This window comes from Heliangelus exortis, chromosome 12, assembly GCF_036169615.1.
Source record: "Heliangelus exortis chromosome 12, bHelExo1.hap1, whole genome shotgun sequence".
NCBI classification, from domain to species: Eukaryota; Metazoa; Chordata; class Aves; order Apodiformes; family Trochilidae; genus Heliangelus; species Heliangelus exortis.
In genome coordinates this window covers 771,479-792,738 of record NC_092433.1, presented here as the reverse complement: position 1 = coordinate 792,738, position 21,260 = coordinate 771,479, and the positions used below count along the sequence as shown (strand labels likewise).

At 42.1% G+C, this 21,260-nt stretch overlaps 1 protein-coding gene across 11 annotated transcripts in view; it reads left to right on the top strand.

Moving 5' to 3' along the window:
• The window catches only part of WNK2 (WNK lysine deficient protein kinase 2), a 117,126-nt gene that overhangs the window by 83,337 nt on the left and 12,529 nt on the right, over positions 1-21,260 (top strand). For 5 of the 11 annotated variants that reach the window (XM_071755331.1, XM_071755332.1, XM_071755333.1 and 2 more), the window contains 8 exons: positions 1,241-1,292; positions 2,760-2,815; positions 2,893-3,569; positions 4,731-4,945; positions 6,858-7,073; positions 7,958-8,056; positions 13,240-13,284; positions 14,828-15,081. In XM_071755331.1, the coding sequence (XP_071611432.1) occupies positions 1,241-1,292; positions 2,760-2,815; positions 2,893-3,569; positions 4,731-4,945; positions 6,858-7,073; positions 7,958-8,056; positions 13,240-13,284; positions 14,828-15,081 (1,614 nt within the window). Of the gene's footprint in view, positions 1-1,240; positions 1,293-2,759; positions 2,816-2,892; positions 3,570-4,730; positions 4,946-6,857; positions 7,074-7,957; positions 8,057-13,239; positions 13,285-14,827; positions 15,082-21,260 lie in introns of those variants that run through there. The other 6 variants (XM_071755334.1, XM_071755330.1, XM_071755335.1 and 3 more) reach the window with 5 other exon arrangements.

Genomic DNA, 21,260 nt, shown 5'->3' with positions numbered 1-21,260 from the left:
TGAAAGCTCTCTTAAATTCTCACTGTCAAATGCATTCTGACTCATTTTACAAGAACACTTGTAAGTGAAAGCCAAACTTTTCCACTGCTTTTTAAAGTGGTATGTATCCCAATTCCCCCAAGACAGCAGTGTCCTGTTTCTTTCTAAATCAGGCAGAAATGTGATTTTTTTTTTTTGTCCTTTTTTTTTTTTAGCTTAAAAATGTAAAACACATGAGGGTTATGGTTATCCAAGTTCTGATAAGGACAATGATGCCTCAATAGGAATTTTTTTAATATAAATTAATGGCAGTGATTATAATGCCTGCCTTCCAAGGCAGTCTGAATGAAGTCAATGCATCAGCAGGCATAGGTTTGTTCAAGTGCTGCAGCTACAGGAAGACACTCCATAGGCAGAACCTTGCTCTGCTGCCAGTCATTATTTCTTTTGTCTTCCCCTGGACTTGGCAGGGCAAGACATCACTTGGGAAGCAGCTGAGGAAAGCTGGAGCAGGTGGTCTGGGTCATTATTTACTCCATGTCTCGATCGTGCACCCTGTGTTGTGTTCTTTCAGATAAAATTCTGAGTTTCTGAGATTCAACAGATCTGCAGCACTTTCTGCTGGAAGATCAGTGTATGTCTTACTTGAAAAGTAGCATTTCTGGAGATAATGACATCACCACTAGCAAAGATGAGGCTGTTCTGTGTAGTGTCAGCTGCTTGAAAGATGCTGTATGTTACAGGAAAAGGTGGCTGCACTTGAGTACTCTCTAGAGCATACTGCTTATAATGATAAATTACTTACTACAGCAGAGAAAATTCTCCCTCATGGAAGGTGTTACGTCTCTCTGGTAATTTCAATTTGTTCTATTAAAATCTGTGCCAATAGAAAAAGAGAGATGGGGAATTTCTGAAGAGAGACATGCAGATGAAAAACACACAGTCTGGCTGGAAAAGCAAACCAGAACAAAACCCCAGACTGATATGTATAATTCAGTGCTTGTTTTAGCAGCTTAGGTTGCTATTCCCTCTGTGTCACTGCCATTGTTTTCTTCGTCCAAGGGAGGGGCAAAAAAATGGTGGAGTTGAAGGAAAAAGTAGAAGGTCACCTCCCCAGGTGCTATAAGGTAGTTTAATATTCCACAGAAATGTGAGGGAAAAGACAGAGAGAGAGAGAGAGAAGGAGAATGCATTGCCTGTCTACTTTGTGTGTGTGACTGAAATTATTTTTCTTTTTGTTTTTTATTGAACATTTGAACAGTCGGAGGTCACTCAGTCCTCAGAAGCAAGAGGTGGGTCAGCAAGCAGAAAAGGTAATGCTCCTTTTGGTGATGAAGGGCAGTAGTGCTTCTGTACCAGTGCTTCCCAGCACAAGCCTCTCGTGGTCCCAGTTGTACAATAACTACCACTACATATCTCAGTTCTGCCCAGCTTCCTAGAAAGACACTGCCTCACCTGCAGGTTTATTTGAAACCATACACTGTTCTGACTGTCTCGTAGGCATAGGGCATTCCCATGGAAGGCTTTGTTTCCAATAATAACCCTACAGTGCCCTTAAAACCACCAGAGTCCCTCATTTCCTGGGTTTCAAAAACCTGGTGACAAAAATGCTGTGATTGAGGGCAGCCTCTCTGGGGGGAAGCCTGTAAGATTTTGTCAAGGAAGTCCTGTGGAGAGCTGATAAAGAGTGCTTTTCTTTAGGTAGCTGTAGATAAACCAGCACTTTATATAATAACATCGTAGGAGCCATAGTAAGAACCTGCATATTTATCACACTCTATTTACCTGTCTTGCAAATCATGGAAGATTTTAAGGGCTGAGGAGAACCCAAAGCTGCTCCTTACTGTCATGGGTGGGGTTGGAGACTTAGAATGAATATTTTTTTGAGATTATTGTGGCAAAGCTGGCTGACGGGTTTGTGTGACAGCAGAGATCATTCTTGTCCTGGTGGGCAATCTGCTTTTTAGATGGGTGTCAGAGGGGGAAGCTTTGGGCAGCCTACGTTCATCTGTCTAACTACAGACAATGAAGAGAGCATGCAGCTGGTGTGTAGCACTGTCTGGTAAAATTAAGATCTTAGAGAGATGTGTTTCAGCATTTCAGAACTAGGAAGTGCTGGATTTCTACCTTGTGTTGGCTCTGTGCAATGTGCCATAAGAAAGTAGCTTTCCAAAAAGCTGGCATTTATTGGTTTGCTTCAAAACCAGGGTCCAGGTGGTGAAATAATCACGTCTTAAGTAATGCCACTGATATTTTGCTCCTTGTATGCCTCTGTGGCCTGAAAGGGCATCTCTTGAGCTTGTAAATCCCACTTTCAGCAATGTCTGCTGAACTTCATTTCAGGCACTTTTAAGTGTTGGTGTTGGTATCTGTCCAATGAAATGTGTGTACTGGTCCATTTGTGCTCAGCTGTAGCACTTTGTGTGCATGAACAGCTGAGTGCAATTACTGTTCTGAGACATCAAGGACACCTTAGTCATGCAGGCCCAACATACCATGCAGATTTTATTCTTCTGCTGGTTTTCTACTTAAGTTTTCAACTGACTAATGAAATTCCATGCTCCTATTATTATTTGTATCCCCTGCATCAACATATTTTATCTTGCCACCGATACCTCCTCCTGCATTGTAGATCAAATTTTACAAAGACTAGATATTTTAATTACTTTTCAGTGCTACACTTTATCACACTTGGGTTTGTCAAAATAAGCAGGTTGGCTCATGATTATACTGAAGCATTCCAGATATGAGTATGTTTTCTTTTTTGATTTGTGAAACAGGGTCAACTGCAAGTGTCACTTCAACTCCTGCTGCTTCAACAAAAGGCCTCCTTCAGGTAAACAGAAGCTGGGAGCAGTTTTATGCTTGATTGTCACAGTTACTTCCAAAATAAATCACCATTATTTTCTCCAGGTTGCACCTACATCATCAAGCCTAACTCAACAGATGGAAGTTTCTAAAAGGAGCGAGAAGGCAAAGGCTTCGTCTGCACAGGATAATGTAACACATACATCTACAGCAGATGGGGTGATAAATAACCTTCAAAGGGATGACTCTCTGGACTCTGGTTCCTGTGGAAAACAGGCTGAAACTCACGATAGCAGTACACCAGCCAAAACTATTGGCAGGTTTTCAGTAATCAGCACCCAAGATGAATTAACTTTGACAGCGCCGCACTGCTTGAGGTTCTCGGCACCCCCGGACGTCTACTTGGACGCGCTGCCTTCCAGCCCTGACCTGCAGACAGCTGTCCGGAGGGTGCAGACAGCCTCTTCTGTTGACATCCTCTGTGACCAGGCTTCCAGTGACTCTGCTGAGGAGCCTTTCCAGCGTCAGCCAGCTGCTGCTGCCCAACTGTCCCCCCCCAGCAGCAGTGCAGCCACTGACTTAATTAAAAAAGCAGCCGCTTTCCTGCAGAGGTCCAGCAAGGCTGGCTCCCCGGGTCTCGAGTCACCTAATGGCCAGGGAGCAAAAATTCCTACCATCAACATCACATCTTTCCACTCCCAGTCATCATACATGAGCAGTGACAACGACTCGGAATTTGAAGATGCAGATATGAGGAAGGAATTGCAGAACCTCAGAGAAAAGTATGTCAAGTGTGCAAACACTGCTGGGGAAGCTTCTGTTGAGATGCTCAGGCAGCATGTCTGCATTTGATGAGCAAATATGTGGTTTCTATATAGCTGTAAAGACTAAACTGGTTCTGGGCAAATAAGGTATCACTAAGACCTTCCCCCAGATGCATCCTTTTTTGCATCACTTTATTTGTCAATTCCATTTAGGAGAGTAGTTTTGTGATAACTTTTTTATACCCCAAACCAATTCTGCTGTAATGCCCAGTTTCCTTGCTGCAAAGCTGTGTTGGTAGCGGAGCAAATAACAGCACTTGTAGTGTGTGTGACAGCAGGTTCCTGTGAGGACACTATTTAGGGCAGCACAAAAATAGTCTGAGTGCCTACCTTGGTGGCTGCCATAGCATTCTCTTCATGCCCTTCTCTGCCAGGGTGATGCAGACTATCAGGTCTGCATACCCATCACTGTTCCCAGGCTCAGTTTTACAGTACCTAACCTAGGCAGCCTGGTATCTGTTATCTGCCAGGCCTGACAACTGGCTGCTTTAAATGTGAACATTTTCTGTCTTTCCTAGCAGGTGATGAGTAGAAACTGGCATTAGATGCTACTTAAACTAAAATGTTTAACTTTACCTTAAGGAATAATTGTTTTACTGAATCTGGATGATGCATCTTTTAAAAAACAGAACTGCAGTCATATGAAACTTTTAAACTGACTTTATGGCATCATGAAATTAGTATTGTAAGTAAGAAAGTGATTCATGTGCTAACACCATTTTACTGGGAAGCACTTTTGGTTTTCCTCATGCTGAACTCCTTCAAGCTGATGTGCGTGCCTTAGGAGTTAACTTTTTTGAAGCCACCCATTTGAAAAGAGAAATTCTGGAATAGCTTAAAGTTCCTGACAGATGTCGTGTCAAAATCAGTTGTTTTTACTGTGGATGTTGAATTTTTTTTTACTTGTCAAGGTTTCTGTCTTAAAAATTAATATTTGAGAAGTCAGTCACCACATCTGCCAGGTAGATTGTTACAGCTTCACATACCTTTGGATGAGCAGTTGATCGTTTTATAACCAAAGGCTGTTTTTCTTCTTTTTTTAATAACTAATCACGCTGTCGAGACAGGGTGCTTTATCAAGCACATCTCTACCTGAGTTCTTTATTTTTTCATATTTAGGCATATGAAAGAGATTGCTGAACTTCAGACTCAGCAGAAGAATGAGATAGAAGCTCTGTATATTCGGTTAGGGAAACCCCTTCCTCCCAACCTGGGCTTCCTCCACTCAGCCCCACCCAGCGGCCGACGCCGAAGAACCAGCAAAAATAAATTAAAAGGTGGAAAACTGTTAAACCCTCTGGTCCAGCAGCTCAGGAGCAGAACATCAAGCACAAGTAGGTACACTGGGTCTCTTTGTACACATGTCAGCTGGGGATTGCTGTGTGCTTGCATGGAATGTAGGAAAGGCACTGGATTTTTATTGTTTGCAATGCTCTGACTCCAACTGGCATCCTGCAAACTGGTTTTGAACTGGGCTCCCTTCAGGCCAGGCTTGTTACAGCTGCCCAGTGCTGACCCATGCATGTCTTCTCTGCCTTGCTTACAGTGCTTGGCATAGAAACAATATTCCACTCCAGTTTGGAACATGGCCTGCTTACATTTTCTCATCCTTTCTCCAAATGCAATTTATTGATGTTTTTATTTACTTCTGAGGTGCTGTTATCCTCTCCTGATTATGAGCTGTTTCTTGTTGTTTGTCTTCCTAGATGATGATGTACAAATAAGGTTGGATTGTAATTGCTCCCACGAAGGATAGGAGGAAAAAAAATATAAAACTGTGATAGATACTATTACTATCTGCATAATTTGTTGTTTTTCAAACAGTAGTGTTTACTTCAAATGAGTCATTATCTCTTTGTAAAGTATAAAGATAAAATTCAACTGGGGAATGTTGACACACCCCAGTACCCATTTTTTCAGCAAAATGTAGAATACAATATGAATAATTTTTCTCCAACATAGCTCATGCTGCTGTCAAGAGGAGCATCAGCACTTCCAGCATTAATCCTGTATTTCACACCTGGTCGCTCTTGTTTTCAAAGTCATAGGTCCACTCCAGATTTCATTGCATCAGTTTTAATTATAAACATTATTTTGGACTTTTTTGCTTTTCATTGAGAATTTCAGCTGAGACAGGGAAAGCAGAGATATTCAGAGGCAAGATGGTCTGTGACTCACCTTGAATCTGAGTATTCTTGCCAACAGGAGCCAAAGCAATCTTCAGTGCTTTATAACTCCTAATGAGCTGCTTGGCTGGTGTGTGTGGTTTAACTTCCTTTCCAGGTGATGAGATCCTCTGATTCTCTGTTTTCTGTGGTGCATTCATTTTCCAGTTTGCTCTTCAATTCTTTCTAGCCATTTTTCCCTCTTGTCTGTTCATGAACCCCACATCTGTCTCCACTCGTGGATCTTGGGTATGCGACCCCAGTCCAAATAATTTAAGCATATTTCTACATAAAATATCCAAATACTTCTGTGTTGTTGTCCAGTTTTTGAGGCACTGCTTGAAGTTCATGTTACCTTTGAGAGTGTGCTTCATGCCTGAGTCTTCTCATCCTTGACTGTGTAGATTCCTATTTTTTGGGGGCTTCCCAGGCCCTTTCTCGGGGATTAAGGGCAAGCAGTTTCTAACAGTTACTGATGTTGTAATTGTCATTTCCACTGTTTGATGATTTTGCTGTTAAATCCATGTAACAAATGGTTACAAAGGTATTCTGGTCGTACAGCCTTTTTACCTGAGCCACCCATGTAGACAGAGATATATTTACAGATAAAAATATCTAGAAATGTATCTGTCTATATACATAACAATAAGAAGTCTCTCATGTCTTTGCAGCAACTTATTTCTCTCCATTTGCTTGCTTTCACCTTTCATGTTTGAGTGCAAGCCTCCATGTTCTCCTCAGGTGTTCTGTGTGTTCATCATTCTCTTCTGGCTCCTTTGCAGCTCTCACTGTATTTCAGCAATGCTCCTTGTGTGGTTCTGACTCCCACTCTCTGGAATATGCAGAAAAGTACCTGTAAAAATTGCACCTGCTCCCTAAGCTTCTTGGACAAACTGGGTCAGCCACTGTAGGTGTAGATTGTTTTCTGGTTCAGGCTCTGGGTGAAGTCTGTCCTTGAGGATTGCAAACCAGTGTTCCTCGCAGTGGCAGAGTACTGATTATTTTTAGACACAGATTTTTATTCAGTGGTTTCCTCTCGTTTGCCCGTGCATTTATTTTGTTTGTTTGTTTGCTCTTCCAGGTAATCTTTCAGACTCTAAAGATTCACCCCACAAAGAAACAGCTAAAGCTCAGCCTGGCTCTCCTGAAGCAGCAGCAGTCACTGCCCCTGCACCAGCCACCTTTGGGAAAGCAGTTCAGACACAGCAGCCCTGCTCTGTCAAAGCCTCTTTGTCTTCTGACATCTGCTCTGGCTTAGGCCCTGAAGGAGGTGACGCCAACGCAAGCTCTAGCCAAGGTGATTTTTTTCCTACCAGCTGTTTGGCATGTCTTCCAGCACATGCTAAAATTAGTTTGCTTCCCTTATGCTTGAACTTTTTAGGAGTGGATTTCACTTCTAGGGATTTAGGAACATAAACAGTACAAAATACTGGCTTATCTTTAAAAAGATCATTTTGTTGTCAGAAGTACAAAAGTAAAGTGCCTTACCAAGTGTTAAGCGTCAACATTCAAGAAGGAGTGCTGATTTTTAGGAAGGAAATACCTTTTCTGGAGTCTGCCTTACAAATTCATAAGGGAAAAAAAATAAAAATAAAAAAAGGAAAACAAATTTTATAGAAGTCTTGGAGATTGTTTCCTTTGGTTCACGTTGGGCTCTTTTTTAGCCCCTTGATACCGGTAGACCCAGAGTTCCTCTTTAAAGATTACCAAACCATCTTGGGTGTGAGGAAAACAAAAGGCAAAAAAACCCCAAACCAGAGACCCAAGTTGTGTTTCCTTTACCCAAGGAGTAAACTTTGTACATGATTTTGGAATCCCAGCTAAATGCCTATAGATTGGCTGTGTTCCCCAGTCCCAACCTCTGATAACTCTGTGTACTGCACACCTCCGTAGGCTTTGACTGATCTTGTTGCCATGCATATTGGAAGTTCTAATGATGATTAAAATACCTTCCTTCCATTGCACATCCTGCCAAACTAATCTACAAAGTATCTGTTCTCTTCTGCCGTTATTGCATCCTTTGTGTATGGTCAATGAACTTACTCCTCTTTGGCAAAGTTAAAATGGAGATGTGGATGTTTAACTAACAAAGCTGATTTGACTGATGGTATAGGACATCTGATCACAGCTACTTGTACTTTATAAGTGTCTTTGTTTTCTTCCCTTTATATTCATTTGCAGGCTGGACGGTTTTCCACCAAACGTCTGAGAGAGTGACCTATAAATCTAGTAGCAAACCTCGTACCAGATTCCTCAGTGGACCTGTGTCTTTGTCCATCTGTTTGTATTTGTTCTTTTGTATTTTATCACAGTCCATCTTTCTTTTACCCCCTTTTTTCCAATTCCATGTTTTATATCTATTAATATGTTTGGCAGGATGCCCCTTTTCTCAACCATCTTTTCTTTCTTTTTACCGTTCTTTTAAGTAATCATCATGAACACACCTTATTTATATTGATTTTTTTTCATATGAAAGCTTTTTTTGCACTGCTTTTGACTCGTGCCTGGGCACCAAAAGCATGTGTGGAAGATCTCATCATTTATTATATAGCCTTATGGTAAATTTTACCCTGGACTTATCAAAGCTTTTGTACTTTATGTGATTTCTGTTGAAGTAATTTTATTTGCAATGTGGCAAATACATGTCTGCTGTCCCGGTTCCAGCGACAACAAAAAGAAACCCATCCTTCTGTAGACGAATGGTCTCTTTCACACATGTTTGGACTATGAAGACATGCATGTAGCAAGCTGATACAATACTAGAAGGTCACTGAAGGGTATAACTTCCATACAAGGGCTGTATTAACACGATATACAGTACTGTTTATATTCACTCTATTTTCTTTGATTTTTTTTTTCCCCCCCTCCCCCGCTCTTTGCATGTGGAAATGCTGAGGCAATAGTGCTCCAGCTAGTTCTTTCAAAATCTGTTTTCTAGGTGGGCTTTTACCCTTGCATTCACTTCAATTACTCTAAGTGAGCAACGTTTTGTAGAATGGTAAGCAGCAGGAGGATCTGGTTACTCTGAGGGAGAGTACCATCAACTCTTTTTTGTGTAAGCTGATCTGGCTGAAGCACTTACTCAGTTTATTTTCTTATGACCTTATGTGACCTCAGAGATGAAGTCAATTAGCAGTTCATCAAAGCATAAGTGAAAAAGGAATATCAGATTTTCACATTGAAATTGATTACCAGGATCCAGTATTTTTTGTTTCAAATAATTGTGCACCTGCTATTTGTACTCTATTTGTGTCACTTCTAAAGTAATTGGCAATTCAACCAAATGATATCAAGCTATTTCATTAAAAAATTAAGACCTTTTTGCCCAATCATATATGCTGCTATTTAGGCAAACAGATTTTGCTTGTACAATAAAGATATGTTGTGCTGAACAGGTACTATAGGCCACTTACAACATTAGAAAGCTAAGATTGTTCTTGAGAGAAAGTTTGGTTAAATAACTGTTCATTTGGATTAATCTCAGATCTCCTGTTGGAGTTCTGCATTGCTCATCATTATCCAAGTGGATGAAAGGCACAAGACCACTCAAATACACTCCTCTTAATTTTATGAATAAAAATTATTTTTTTAAAAAATTGATTTTTTTTTTAAAGTGGGTGAGGTCCCTACAAGTCCAAGCATTCGAATTCTTGAAGACTGATGTTTGCTGCTCAGCACACTGAATTTATTACCATGCAAGTTTTTAATGACTGCTGAAATCGTGAGGCATTTTGCATTCAGGGATTTTTAATTTTTTTCTGAGAACCTGATGGGAATTCTCAGCTCACAGATTTCTCCATTTGGTATTATAACAGACACAGTAGTTTCTTCCTCTGCACACGTAATTCCCAGAAGCTGTTTCATTAATCTTTTATAGAATTCCTCTTCAGTAGGATGCAAAAGACTTGGGAGATGGCCGTTAAAGACCATAATATGAGAAATCTTCGGGTGCATGGATATTGTGAATGAAACCAAGGGAAATATGTAAATCCTTCAAATCGTGAAGTTTCCCCATGCTTAAATTAACTCGGCACGACTAATTGCTTTCTGTTCTCAGCCCATATGCTCTCTTCCCTGCTTCTTCTGGGCGCAGTGTTTGGAGAGGAGGTTTGCACTCCCCCGGCTCTGAGTCATTCCAGGAGAAGGACTGAGTTTCAGGCACTTAACCCTGACGCATCCGTAAAGCCACCGCTGCTCAGAGCGTGCAGCTGCCTTTCCCATGCTGCCTCTCACTCGGGTTGCTAGACAGTTTGCCACAGCTGCCTCACTGGTAGGTTGGGATGGGGGCAGGAGGTTGGCTGAGCTCCTTCTCCCAGGGAGCCCAACAGGTTGGTAGCGTGTGTGTGAAGGGATGAGTACGCGCTGCGGGCGGCCCCGTTGTTCCCCGGGGGCAGCTGCTGGAAGGCTGGGAGGTGGTTCCAGACAGCTGGTGCAGAGGAGTCAGGAGCACAGACCTCAGGAGATACAGTGCTAGAGGATGGAGATGGGAATGCCAACCAGATCGTGCTCCTTCCCCTCTGGAGGGGAGGTGTTTGACCCCACGTGCACGCAGGGCCAAGCGTTAGGACGAGGCGTTCGGGATGGGGCTGCCCAGCGTGGGCATCTCGGGGCCTCTCCTGCCAGGTCAGGGCACTGGGGCTGCTCCCCCAGCTGGGGTTCCCTGGGATGTTTTTGTTTGTTTGTGAACTGCTGGGAAAAGCTGTGCTGGGTTTTCAAAAATGCTCTGAGCATATACATTTGAGTAAGGAAAAACAGCCCCTTGGGGAACTTGGTTACTCCCCTGCGAGGCCTGTGCTCTATTGGCAGACAGGTTAGCTGCACACATCTAAAAAGAAATGTTCCCATGCATTAAAGATTAGTTTTACTAAATGGTTTGTCCTGGTTACAAGATCCATCAAAGTTGAACACTTCCAGTGTTCTGCCAGAACAGCTTTTTGATCTGTTCCCCACGTCCAATATTGACTTTTCCTTTGCACTTTTCATAGAATAAAATATTTTTGATGGGCTTCAGTGTAATTTTAGCCTGAATTCTTTCCCTGGGTTAAGCTGCAAGGTTAGTTAAGCCCAGAGAAGGGTTTGCACTGATTGTGAGTGGAATTTTCAAAAGATCCATTTGGCTTCAGCCTTGTAGTCTTGTGTGATTTATTTTTTTTTTTCTTTTCTTTTCTTTTTATTTTTTTGTCAGGTGAATAGTAATGAATACATATTGTATGTTCATATGCCATTATGGAAATAGTCTGACAGTTTATTGCCATTCCAATTTTATTTCAGTTTTCAAGCTTTTTGGCAGCCGTTAGAGCGCAAGTATGGGACAGTGGCTTTTTTCTGCCTTTTATGATATAATAGCTACTTAATTTCTCAGATAAGAAATCTGGAATTGGAAGCAAAACACTCTTCTGAACTTTTACAGGCTTAGATTAAATCTTAATTACGGTTCCTCTCTAACTTTACACCTATTAAACACCTTGATTGAGAAGTAATACAATTAATCTGGCAAATTAGCTTTACTGAGTGCATTTTTAATTGAATTTGAATTTAAAATCGATTGTAGCTGGTGATTGTCAGTCCCCCCCTTCAAGCAGCATCACCACTTAGACACCATTTCTCATCTCCCCAGCAACATGCTGAGTGATGCTGCCTGAGAGAAGCAGCTTTCTTGGGTGACTGCTGCTCCCTTGGTGTTTTCCTGAGCATTGGCTCCACTCCTGGGAGTATTTTGTGATCAGTAGCACTGATCCCTGTGGTTCCACACACGGACAGGGGCCCCAGGTTGGGTTTGGCACCCGAGGTGCACATGAACTTGTGACCAGGTTTTCAGGAAGCAGAGGGGTTGGTGATTAAACTTTTTACATGCGTTTGGGCACGCACTGCAGTCAGCTGCCTGCTTCTGCTTTTCATTTGCATATGTGTTGTGCCAAGTCCTACCTGCTGCTTCCTGCTGAATGCTGCAGGACAGTTAAGAAAATGGCATTTGGGCATGACTGCCACTGGTGCTTTCCTAATGGGAGCTGCTAGCTAACTTTGAGACAGGCAAGGTAAGGTATATCTGGGGAAAAAAAATTTGGAACACCTAAAGCAGACTGCTCAGCTGTGAATGTGACTTGTATGTGTTATCTAGGCTTTGAGATGAGAAACTAAACTTGCTCGTGCTTGCATAAGATGCTACTGTAGTCATGTCCTTCTGATTTTCCTGGAATAGAAACCTCATTAAAGTCTATGAAATAATAAGCAAATCTTTCAAAGCAATCCTCCTGTTCCTTCTCATGCCACCCACATCAAAACACAAACATTTCTTCTGCCTTTTTTTCTTCCCTCTTCTGCCTTTTTTTTCTTCCTCAGTCTCAGACTGATGTCTCTCCTTTCTCCTTTGAAGACTCACTCAGAGCCCATGTCAACCTGGACCTGCAAATCTTTGAGTTTCAAAGCTGCATTTCTGGCACAGTAACATAAATTACCGGCGCTGGTTTGCTGTAGAGAAAAAGCACATCTGTCTTGTATCTTGCTTTTTGCCCCACTCTCTGATTTTGCTCATATTTTCAAGTGCTTCTTCACAATGCAATGCCCCTTGTCAGGTATTCATCTCCTCCCATACCATAATGATATTCTTCTTACCAAGTCCAAAATACCTTTCAGGAAATTTGGCACTCAAGTAGAAATGGTGCTTATGTCTGGCAAGATCTGACAGTCAAGGAGGGTTCTTGGTACACTTGTGGCACTCCAGCTACCTGCTACCCACCAGAGTATGTAATGAAACCATGATGGAGGTTGGAATGAGATAACAATGATAAAACCACAAAGTTTGGTTAAATGAAAGCTCAGCTGCTCTGCTGGGTTATTTTTCTGCACTTGGACAAGGCATAAGGGAAGCTCGTTCATGATTACTTTGAATTGAATTCAGAATCTCACTTCAGACACAAATCCTGCTAGTAAAATACTTGGAAACAATTGGCCTCAGACCTGCAGAACAATGTATCTTTTTGGACTTGTAAAACAGGGCTTTTAGGGTTGCTTTGCAGTTTGTCTTTGCAGCCAGACTAGCTTGACTTGTTCCTGAAAGCATTTTTGGCCTCCTGTCACAAACTGAATTGACATTTCCTGCGTAAATAGAGTCAATCAAACCCTCCTATTGGGGAGCCAAGGCAAGTGGAAAAGAAAAACTAACCCAAACAAACAAAAAACCCAAACAAACCAAAAAGCCCAAACAAACGCATCTTTAAGTCACAAGACCTTGCTTTTGGCATGCTGTCCTACTTCTCAAAGCTTCTGAATGGCTGCACATTAAGAAAGGTTTGAGCTGTCCAGTTATTTAGACTTCTTGACTCACCTGAACTGCTGACTTTGTCTGTCCTTTCTTGCATAATAACTACTTTTTGATTGCTTAAAAGTACAGAAGCTTGTCCGTCAGATTTGTTGTGTTTTAGTCTTACCTAATTCTGTATGTCTTGTATTGTTTTACCTTGTAGGGTCCACCTTGAAACGACTATGTCTAGGCAAAGATCACAGTAGTAGTAACTATCCCGTTTCTGTTTCTCAGTATTTCCTTCATGGCATGGGATGGTTTCGGTTTTTTGGTTTTTGGTTTTTTTCTTTTTTTTTTTTTTCTAATTATTTCGTACTAAAAGCTAGTGGTTTGACAAGTAGAGCTGATGTGCTCATACTGATATGAAATTAGCCTGTATAAATTGTGATATTTTCATAATAATGCATGTGCTGTGATGTCTTGGGAAGCCACGCATGCTGCGAGACACTTGTGGTATTTTGTGTGTGAGACTGTGCCTGCATGCAGTGAGAAACCTGGGTTCTGTGTTTGTCCTTCTGAAATACACACCTTTATATGACTGCAGTTCTCTGCTGGAGGAATTTATAGTCTAAACTTATTTTGGTCCTGTTGAGCTGCATGAAATATTAAGCACTAATTGAACACCTGTCCTGTCAAAATACTTATTTTTTCTTCACTGGTCCCTTCCCCCCAAGCAAAGGAAAAGACAATGATCAATATTCACTTAGAAGTCAGGTTGCAGGTTGAATGCATGATCATTTAAAGGTTATTAATGTATTTTACGTAACCATAGGACTAATTTACTTGGTTTCAATGGCTGGTAACTGATTAACACAGAAATGAAGACTGAATGTTCATGTTTGCTCATATAATAATTTTGCTACAGCGCTATGAACTTTTTGCTTGAAGAGATGGTCTTTATTTCAAATCTTTAGCTTTATCAAACATGTTAGCTGAAAACCCACTTGAGATTTTCTGCTTAGGTCAAGTTCAGTTGCTGTTCCCAGCTGATCTGGCTGTGCCAGGCTTGTAGTTACCAACACATAAAAAGGACCCTTTTTCTTTTTTAAGTGCACATAAAAAATCAAATCTCTATCAACACTCTTCCTGTCTGCTTTTATCTATACCAAAAGTTCTGTATCTTTATCTTTGTCTCAAAAAGTCACCTACCCACTGTGTCCTCCTCTTCTCTTTCCTCTGGACATTTGTGGTCCTGATGGGCTCTTCCCCCCAAAAAATGCAGATGGCAGAGTAAATGCTCCTGACATCATCAAGAAAGGCTGTGGGTTCCTGGAACCCTCGAGGTGTAGGAGCCAACCCTACTTGTAAACTAGATGACAATTACTTTTTTCCAGGAGGACAGTAAATTTATGCAGGTAAAATAAATGGTAAATTCATTTTTTGAAACACATGCAGTTGTTAGCAAGTAGTACAGCCTGCCTCCCACTCTCTTGTCTCCCCAGAAGAGGCTGTGTCAGCCTGGGAATGTCCACGTTACGGGCACTGCTCTTGGTCCTCTCCGAGTCATTAATTTCACCCAGAGAGAAGCTGTGGGCACAGCAGCTGGAGGCTGAGGTAACAGAATCTGATAGAAAATATGGAACTCTTGGACTCGGACCATGTCTTCAAGCAAAGGTGTTCTTTAGAAAGGAAGGGGAGGGTTAGAAGTCCGAAACCCCACCATTTAAATTGCAGTAGCTGAGAAACTGTGTGAGCAGTGGGTGGTGATGCAGTGATGCCATCCCCAACTTTCTTTGTGTGTGGTTTTCCAGGATCCTCAACAAACAGTCTTGCAACGTGTCCTGAGCCCCTCCCGCAATCCACCCTGCAGGTTCAGGCCAACAACAGTAACAACAAGAAAGGGACCTTCACAGATGATCTTCACAAGCTGGTGGACCAGTGGACAAGCAAAACCGTTGGAGCTGCACAGACAAAACCTTCTTTAAATCAACTGAAGCAGAACCAAAAAAGGCAAGACATGGAGCCAAAGGCTAATCCCATGCAAACACAGAATGAGACATGTGGAGTAAGTGGCACTCCTTGAAGAACATACCTTTTGTGCTGTGTGTCTGAGAGCCTTTGCAGAACTCAGATTGGGAGAAGGACATAGACTAAAATTATGTCAGATAGATGCCTGCTATAAATGTCCATCTCTTTTAAGTCTAAACCAGATTTTTTTAGTTGTCTTTTGCAATAATCTTGAGGGATATGTACACATATATATATAAAAATATATGTATTTTAAATTGCAAACTGCTTAATTACAGCAATACTCGTACCGTTAACTACACATTGCTCAACTCAAGTTTTAACTACTCTATAACTAAAGTTTTTGATGCTTAATATTAATTTTCCTCAGGGCAGAACAGTGGCTGGGCTGAAGGCTTGGTGGCAAGAAAGCCTTTGTTTTAGTGGGAGCAGAGTGAGTACTGAACTGAAACAAGGGCAGCTGTAGGTGTTTCACCTGTGATGGTTGCACTGGGCAGCTCTGAGGCTCTCTGCCTCAAGAGAAAACCCTCTTCTGAAATGCTGTTAGAGTAAACCACAACAAAATGGAAATTGGAAGCACTTCCAATCAGTCTTTTTTATTCTCAGTGGCAGAAAAAAAAACATATGTTTGTGTCTGTGTTTGGTGCTTGTTTTTGTGGCTGAGGGATGGTAGAGAGCCATAAGCAAAAGTGGATGAAGGTGTATCCATAATCCCAGTTTATCATTCTGTCCCACCCCCTGGTCTAGGTTTCCAGACCTCTTCTTCATGGTTGGATGATTCTTTGAAGTTTTGCTGGATTCACTTTTCTTTTTAAAAAAAAAACAACAAAGAAATAATGAAAACAAAACCAGTGTAAGAGGCTGCTTTAGTTATCCCTTAAAAACAAGATATCTGGATAGTATTCCATGCCTTTTTGAGATGCTGTAGGAAAAAAAAGCTCATGTGCAGCAGTGGTACCTCTTGTAGTTATTTGTGAGGTGAGACATGCTGAGGTAACACTTCTGCTTTGCTACCTGCTGATTTCAGAGCTTATCAGGTCACTGACTTCACAGGGAAAAAGTATTTGTGGAAATTTATGGAGCAATCTGGTGTAATTTCTTAGCTACCATAAATGAACAAAAAGAGTAAATTATCTGGAGACTAAACAGTCCTGCACAGTGATGGTTCGACCAGTATAAGCTCATCCTTGACTAACAGCAAAGTCAATTGAAGACCCTATTAGTTCTTTCAAAATAAGTCAAAAGAGGTGCCAATAATCATCAAGATTTCTAGACAAGTGATGGTAAGGGGCCAGATTTTGTTCTGTTAAGTCTCTCCTTACTCTCCTTGATTTGCTCTTTGCAGCTTGATGTCTTTCCCCCAAGACTCCTGCAGCAGTTGAAGCATTTGGTGAGGGTGTTCTGCCCAGCTGTAACTCTGGAAAGAGAGTGGTTATTTTGCTTATTTAAATCACCCATTAAGATAAATTTATGGTTAATTTTCCCTTCTGCGTTCTTGGTGTCTCTGTCTCAAAGCCTGTGGAGACAGAATATTGCTGGTTTTAGAGGGTTTACTTCTTTCTAGAACATGGCAGTTGTTCCAGGGAATTAACAAGGTGGTTGAAATCTTTTGGAGCTAATTTACCAAGAGCTCAAAGAGGTCGGGATTCCAGGCTCTTCATTTGCCTTCATTCCTTGTCCCTTGGGGGGGTGGCAGTCAGCTGGAAGCCCTGCCAGCCCTGTGCCACCTCCTCCGGGGTGGCTTTCTGCATTGCAGGGATAAGGGGGCTTCCCAGCATGGCTATTGTTGGGGTGTTTTGGCCACCAAGATGGGCATTATGATTTAGAAGACATTTACCAACGTGGGGGTTGAGAGTTGATCTGCTGGTTGTACCTTCTGAGATTCACCCTGAAGGGAAAATTGCTGTTCAGGGAAGAGAGGGCTTTGTGATCTTAGGAGAAAAATAGCCAAAAGAGGAGGAAGGAAATTGTATGAAAGGATCTGTAGGCTGGACAGGCAGCCCAAGTGAGCTGGGGCATCAGTTTGTGGAGTGATGAGTTACGTGGGAGATGCTGTATCTGCACTGAACCACCATTGAGTCCACCTTATGAAATGGTATTGAAAAGGCTAAAAGAACTCAGGAAATCACAGAAAGGTAGGGAAAAAAAAACTTTCTAATGGGGACTGTATAAAGCTTTGGCTGGACTTTTTTCATCTGTTAACACCAATCTTTTTTGTCATCTTTTGGATCAAATATCAAAATGCCTTTGTAAGAAAAAGAATAAGGAGCATTAAACAGATTTCCAGCCCCTCAGAGGAAGCTATTCTAAGGTTTTTGTGTTGCATGCAGGGGTTAGATAAATTGGAAATGTGGTGGTTCTTATCCCTGTTTTTCTTGACTGGAACAAACTATCAGGGAACTGCTAGGGCAGGTTGTTTCCTGTCTTCAGCAGGGTGGGCTGTACTGGGAGATGCTGCTGTTGGTCCAGTGTGATGGTTGGAAATGAGGGCTCAGAGGAAGCAGTGCTCACACCTTCACTTCTGCAGTGTCTCTGGAGCTTTTTGGCCAGGACAATGTTTCCTTGAAGAGTTTCAAAACAGGTGTAGAAATCATTTGAGCTGTCCCAGGATGCTGTGCTGGTTAGAGGTCCCCTGGAACTGGACCACATGGAGAGGCCATGGAGGACCCAGGAGTGTCCTGCTGGGGTGAAAGTCAAGGTTTCCATTATACAAGGTATAACAAAGGTGGCATCAAACCAAATGGCCCCTTTCTACTCTGTGTTCTATTTTTGTTTGGTCTCTTAGGCCAAAGGAAAATAAATTTTTTTTAAAATCCTCATCAGCTAGAGGTAGTGTTACTTTTTGTATTTTTTTAATGTATTCCTTTCTCTTCCTCTCCAGTGAGTGTTATTAATATGCAAGTTTGTTGTGGGGTCAATTTTGATTCTTCTCTGGAAACAGGAGTGACTTTCCTGAGTTATCTTTTTCTTGAGATGCTTCTATCACCAGCAAGTTATTTTCTGTGTGAATACAGCTCACTGGTAACTGTTTTTAACCAAGTGTGGGCTACTCCTCAAGGTAGAAAGGAAGCTCAAAGGAGAAATTGATGGTGTGAAAAGTTAGTGGGTTTATTTTCTTCTCTTTCTCAGTAGAAGAGTAGAAAGAATAAAATAATTAGGACAGAAAAGAAGACCTTAAAATCTGCTTTGTGTGCCTCTTGGTTTGTCTGCAAATCCTGGTTGGTACCTATTAGTTTCTGTGGAAACCTTCAAGCATCCATTTATGTCACAGGAGCACTGAAATGTTCCTTTTCAGCTGTTTCATTTAAACACAGAGACATGTGGATTCTCCTCAGAAATAATTTGAAATAGGAGTTATTAGGAAGACAGACTGCTTGATAATGGTTATTTCTCTTGTGCTCATCTGTTGTTGAAGGCACAATGAAATAATCATTTTTTAGAGGTAATTGTGGTTACCACCAGTCAAAGAATTCTCCTGGGAGCATAAGCTGCCTTGTGTGTAAATTAATATTAATTACACTCAATATTTAAAGGTATTATTTCAAGAAGTCTGGGAATAAGGGGCTCACCAAAAATATGTTTTCTATTCTTCGTGCTGTTCCATAGCTCCATGAGTTTTAAAGAAGTAACTGTTATCTAAAAAAAAGAGAAAAAGCTGTGACCATGTTCCAAGTTGATAATGAGGTGGTTCCTGTGAAGTGTTGCAGGTCTGTGTGGGTCAGTGATGTGTGCTGGGGTTTAGACACCATCAGGAGTTGGCATTGAGTACATTGGGATTTTAGGGAGCTGGAGAAGAGGGTTTTCTTCTGCCAGCCACAGATGAGAAAATGAAGAGACTAGTAACACTTTTTACTGTGTTTTTCATCTCCATTGAACCAGGATAGTAAAAAAAAAAAAAAAAAAAAAAAAAGAAAATTGGATGAATCTGTGTTGGAAGCTATTCAGCACTGACTTCTTAGTTTAAATGTCAGCACAGCTCTCCAGGAACCTGGAGGAGCATCCACCAATCTGCTGGAGCATGGGTAACTCTGGGTTTTTGGGACACTGGAAAAGGGTGATAAAAAAGATGTATTGGTGTCCTTGCCCTGCTTGTGCTGGCAGCCAGCTCAGAGAGGTTTTTGCTATTTTGAGTCATGTAGTCAGCAAAATGCAGCTGCAAGAAAAATTATCTAAATCCTGCATTTTTAGAATGAATTGTAATAGGTATGGTCAATTTTCCCAGCAGAATTACCTAGGTACATCTGTTCTAATGTAAAAACAAGTTTTTATGATATTTGTCAGTCAGCTGTCACATTACTGGGGTTATCAATACTGCTGAAATGGCACTTCAGACCTCACTTGGTGAAGCACGATGGCAAGGTAGAGAAAAGTCCAGAGAGCAGAACTGTGGTCTTGAACTACCATAGCCTTTGCCCAGTAGGATTAGTTTCATAGAATCACAGAAAGTGAGGGGTGGGAAGGGACCTGGGAGGATGCTGGAGTCCAAGCCCCTGCCAGAGCAGGGTCCCCTCCAGCAGTCACACAGGACACATCCAGGGGGGGTTTGAATGTCCCCAGAGAAGGAGACTCCACCACCTCCCTGGGCAGCCTGGGCCAGGGCTCCATCACCCTCACAATGAAAAAAATTTTCCTTTTATTTATATGGAACCTCCCGTGCTCCAGTTTATAACCTTGTCCTATTGTTGGTCACCCCTGAGAAAAGCTTTGACTCCCTCCTCCTGGCACTCACCTGTACAGATTTACATAAAATATTATACATATTATATTACACAGATTTATAAACATCACTGAGCTCAGCCCTCAGTCTCCTCCTCTCCAAGCTCAGAGCCCCTCAGCTCCCTCAGCCTTTCCTCACCAGGAGCTGTTCCACTCCTCCATCACTTTGCTGCTGGGCTCTCTCCAGCAGTTCCCTGTCCTGCTGGAACTGAGAGCCCAGACCTGGACACAATATTCCAGATGTGGCCTCACCAGGACAGAGCAGAGGGGCAGGAGAACCTCTCCTGACCTCCTGACCACCCCATCCTGATGCCCCCAGGTGCCATTTGGCTTCTTGGCCACCAGGACACATTGTTGGCTCCTGGGCATCCATCCTTCCATCCCCCAGCACCCCCAGGGCCCTTTCCCCTGGGCTGCTCTCCCACAGCTCAGTCCCCCCTGTCCTGGTACCTGGGGTTGTTCTTTCCCAGGTGTCAGACTCTCCATTTGCCCTTGTTGTAATTCATTAAGTTTCTCCCTGCCCAACTCTCCAGCCTGTCCAGGTCCCTCTGAATGGCAGCACAGCCTCCTGGGTTGTCAGCCACCCCACCCTTGCTGACAGGACACCCTACTTCCTCATCCAGGTCATCAATAAATACACTGAATAGTTCTGGTCCCAGTACTGACCTGTGAGGGACTCCACTAAAAACAGATTTCCAACTCCAATGGGACTCGAACCCATTGACTACAACTCTCTTGCTTTCATTTTTACATATATTCTGATGTATGGTTTTCTTTATGTGGATGATATTCTTGCTTTTTAAGTGAGTATGAATGATTATTTGGGGAAACAGAAATAAAAAGTGTCAAGGGAAGACTGGCAGCAAAGAGGCAGGCACTTGGGGTGTCAGGAGCAAGAGACAGCTCTGACCCAGCAGGGACTTGTACAAGCCCTGGGGATAGAGGTGAATCAGTGCAGGGAGAGGTTGGCAAGGGCAGGAAGGGAGGAATGAAGGCTGCAGGTTGAGATGTCACCATAGGTGTTCCTTAAGGAAATTCATTGTTTTCATGGAGGAGGCTGAGATGCAGAGGGTAAGAGGTGGGGGTGGATTTCTCTAGACACATTTTAGGATGTCAACCCAGTCTTCCTTCCAAAAAAAAAAAAAAAAATTAGAAAACATCCTATTAAATATCTCTAGCAGATTAGCAGACAGACTATTTTACATGGTGATGGCAGAAAGAAATATTGCAGTACATTTGTTAAATTAATTACATTTAATACTGTGTCTACCTTCTTGGCCTGCTGAAGGCCAGGTCAGCTGGCTGGACTGGGCAGGCAGCAGAACAAACAGGAGTAAATTAATGTTGTGATGTTAACAGTGAGTCTGTGCTTGGCTGCATCATGTGCTTGATCTCATTCCTCATTGCTAGTGTTCCATCAGCTAAACTTGAATTGGGAAGGGAAGAAACTGCTGCTGCTTCACTCTCCTGCAGAAGGATTGGTGTGTGTCAGATAAACCC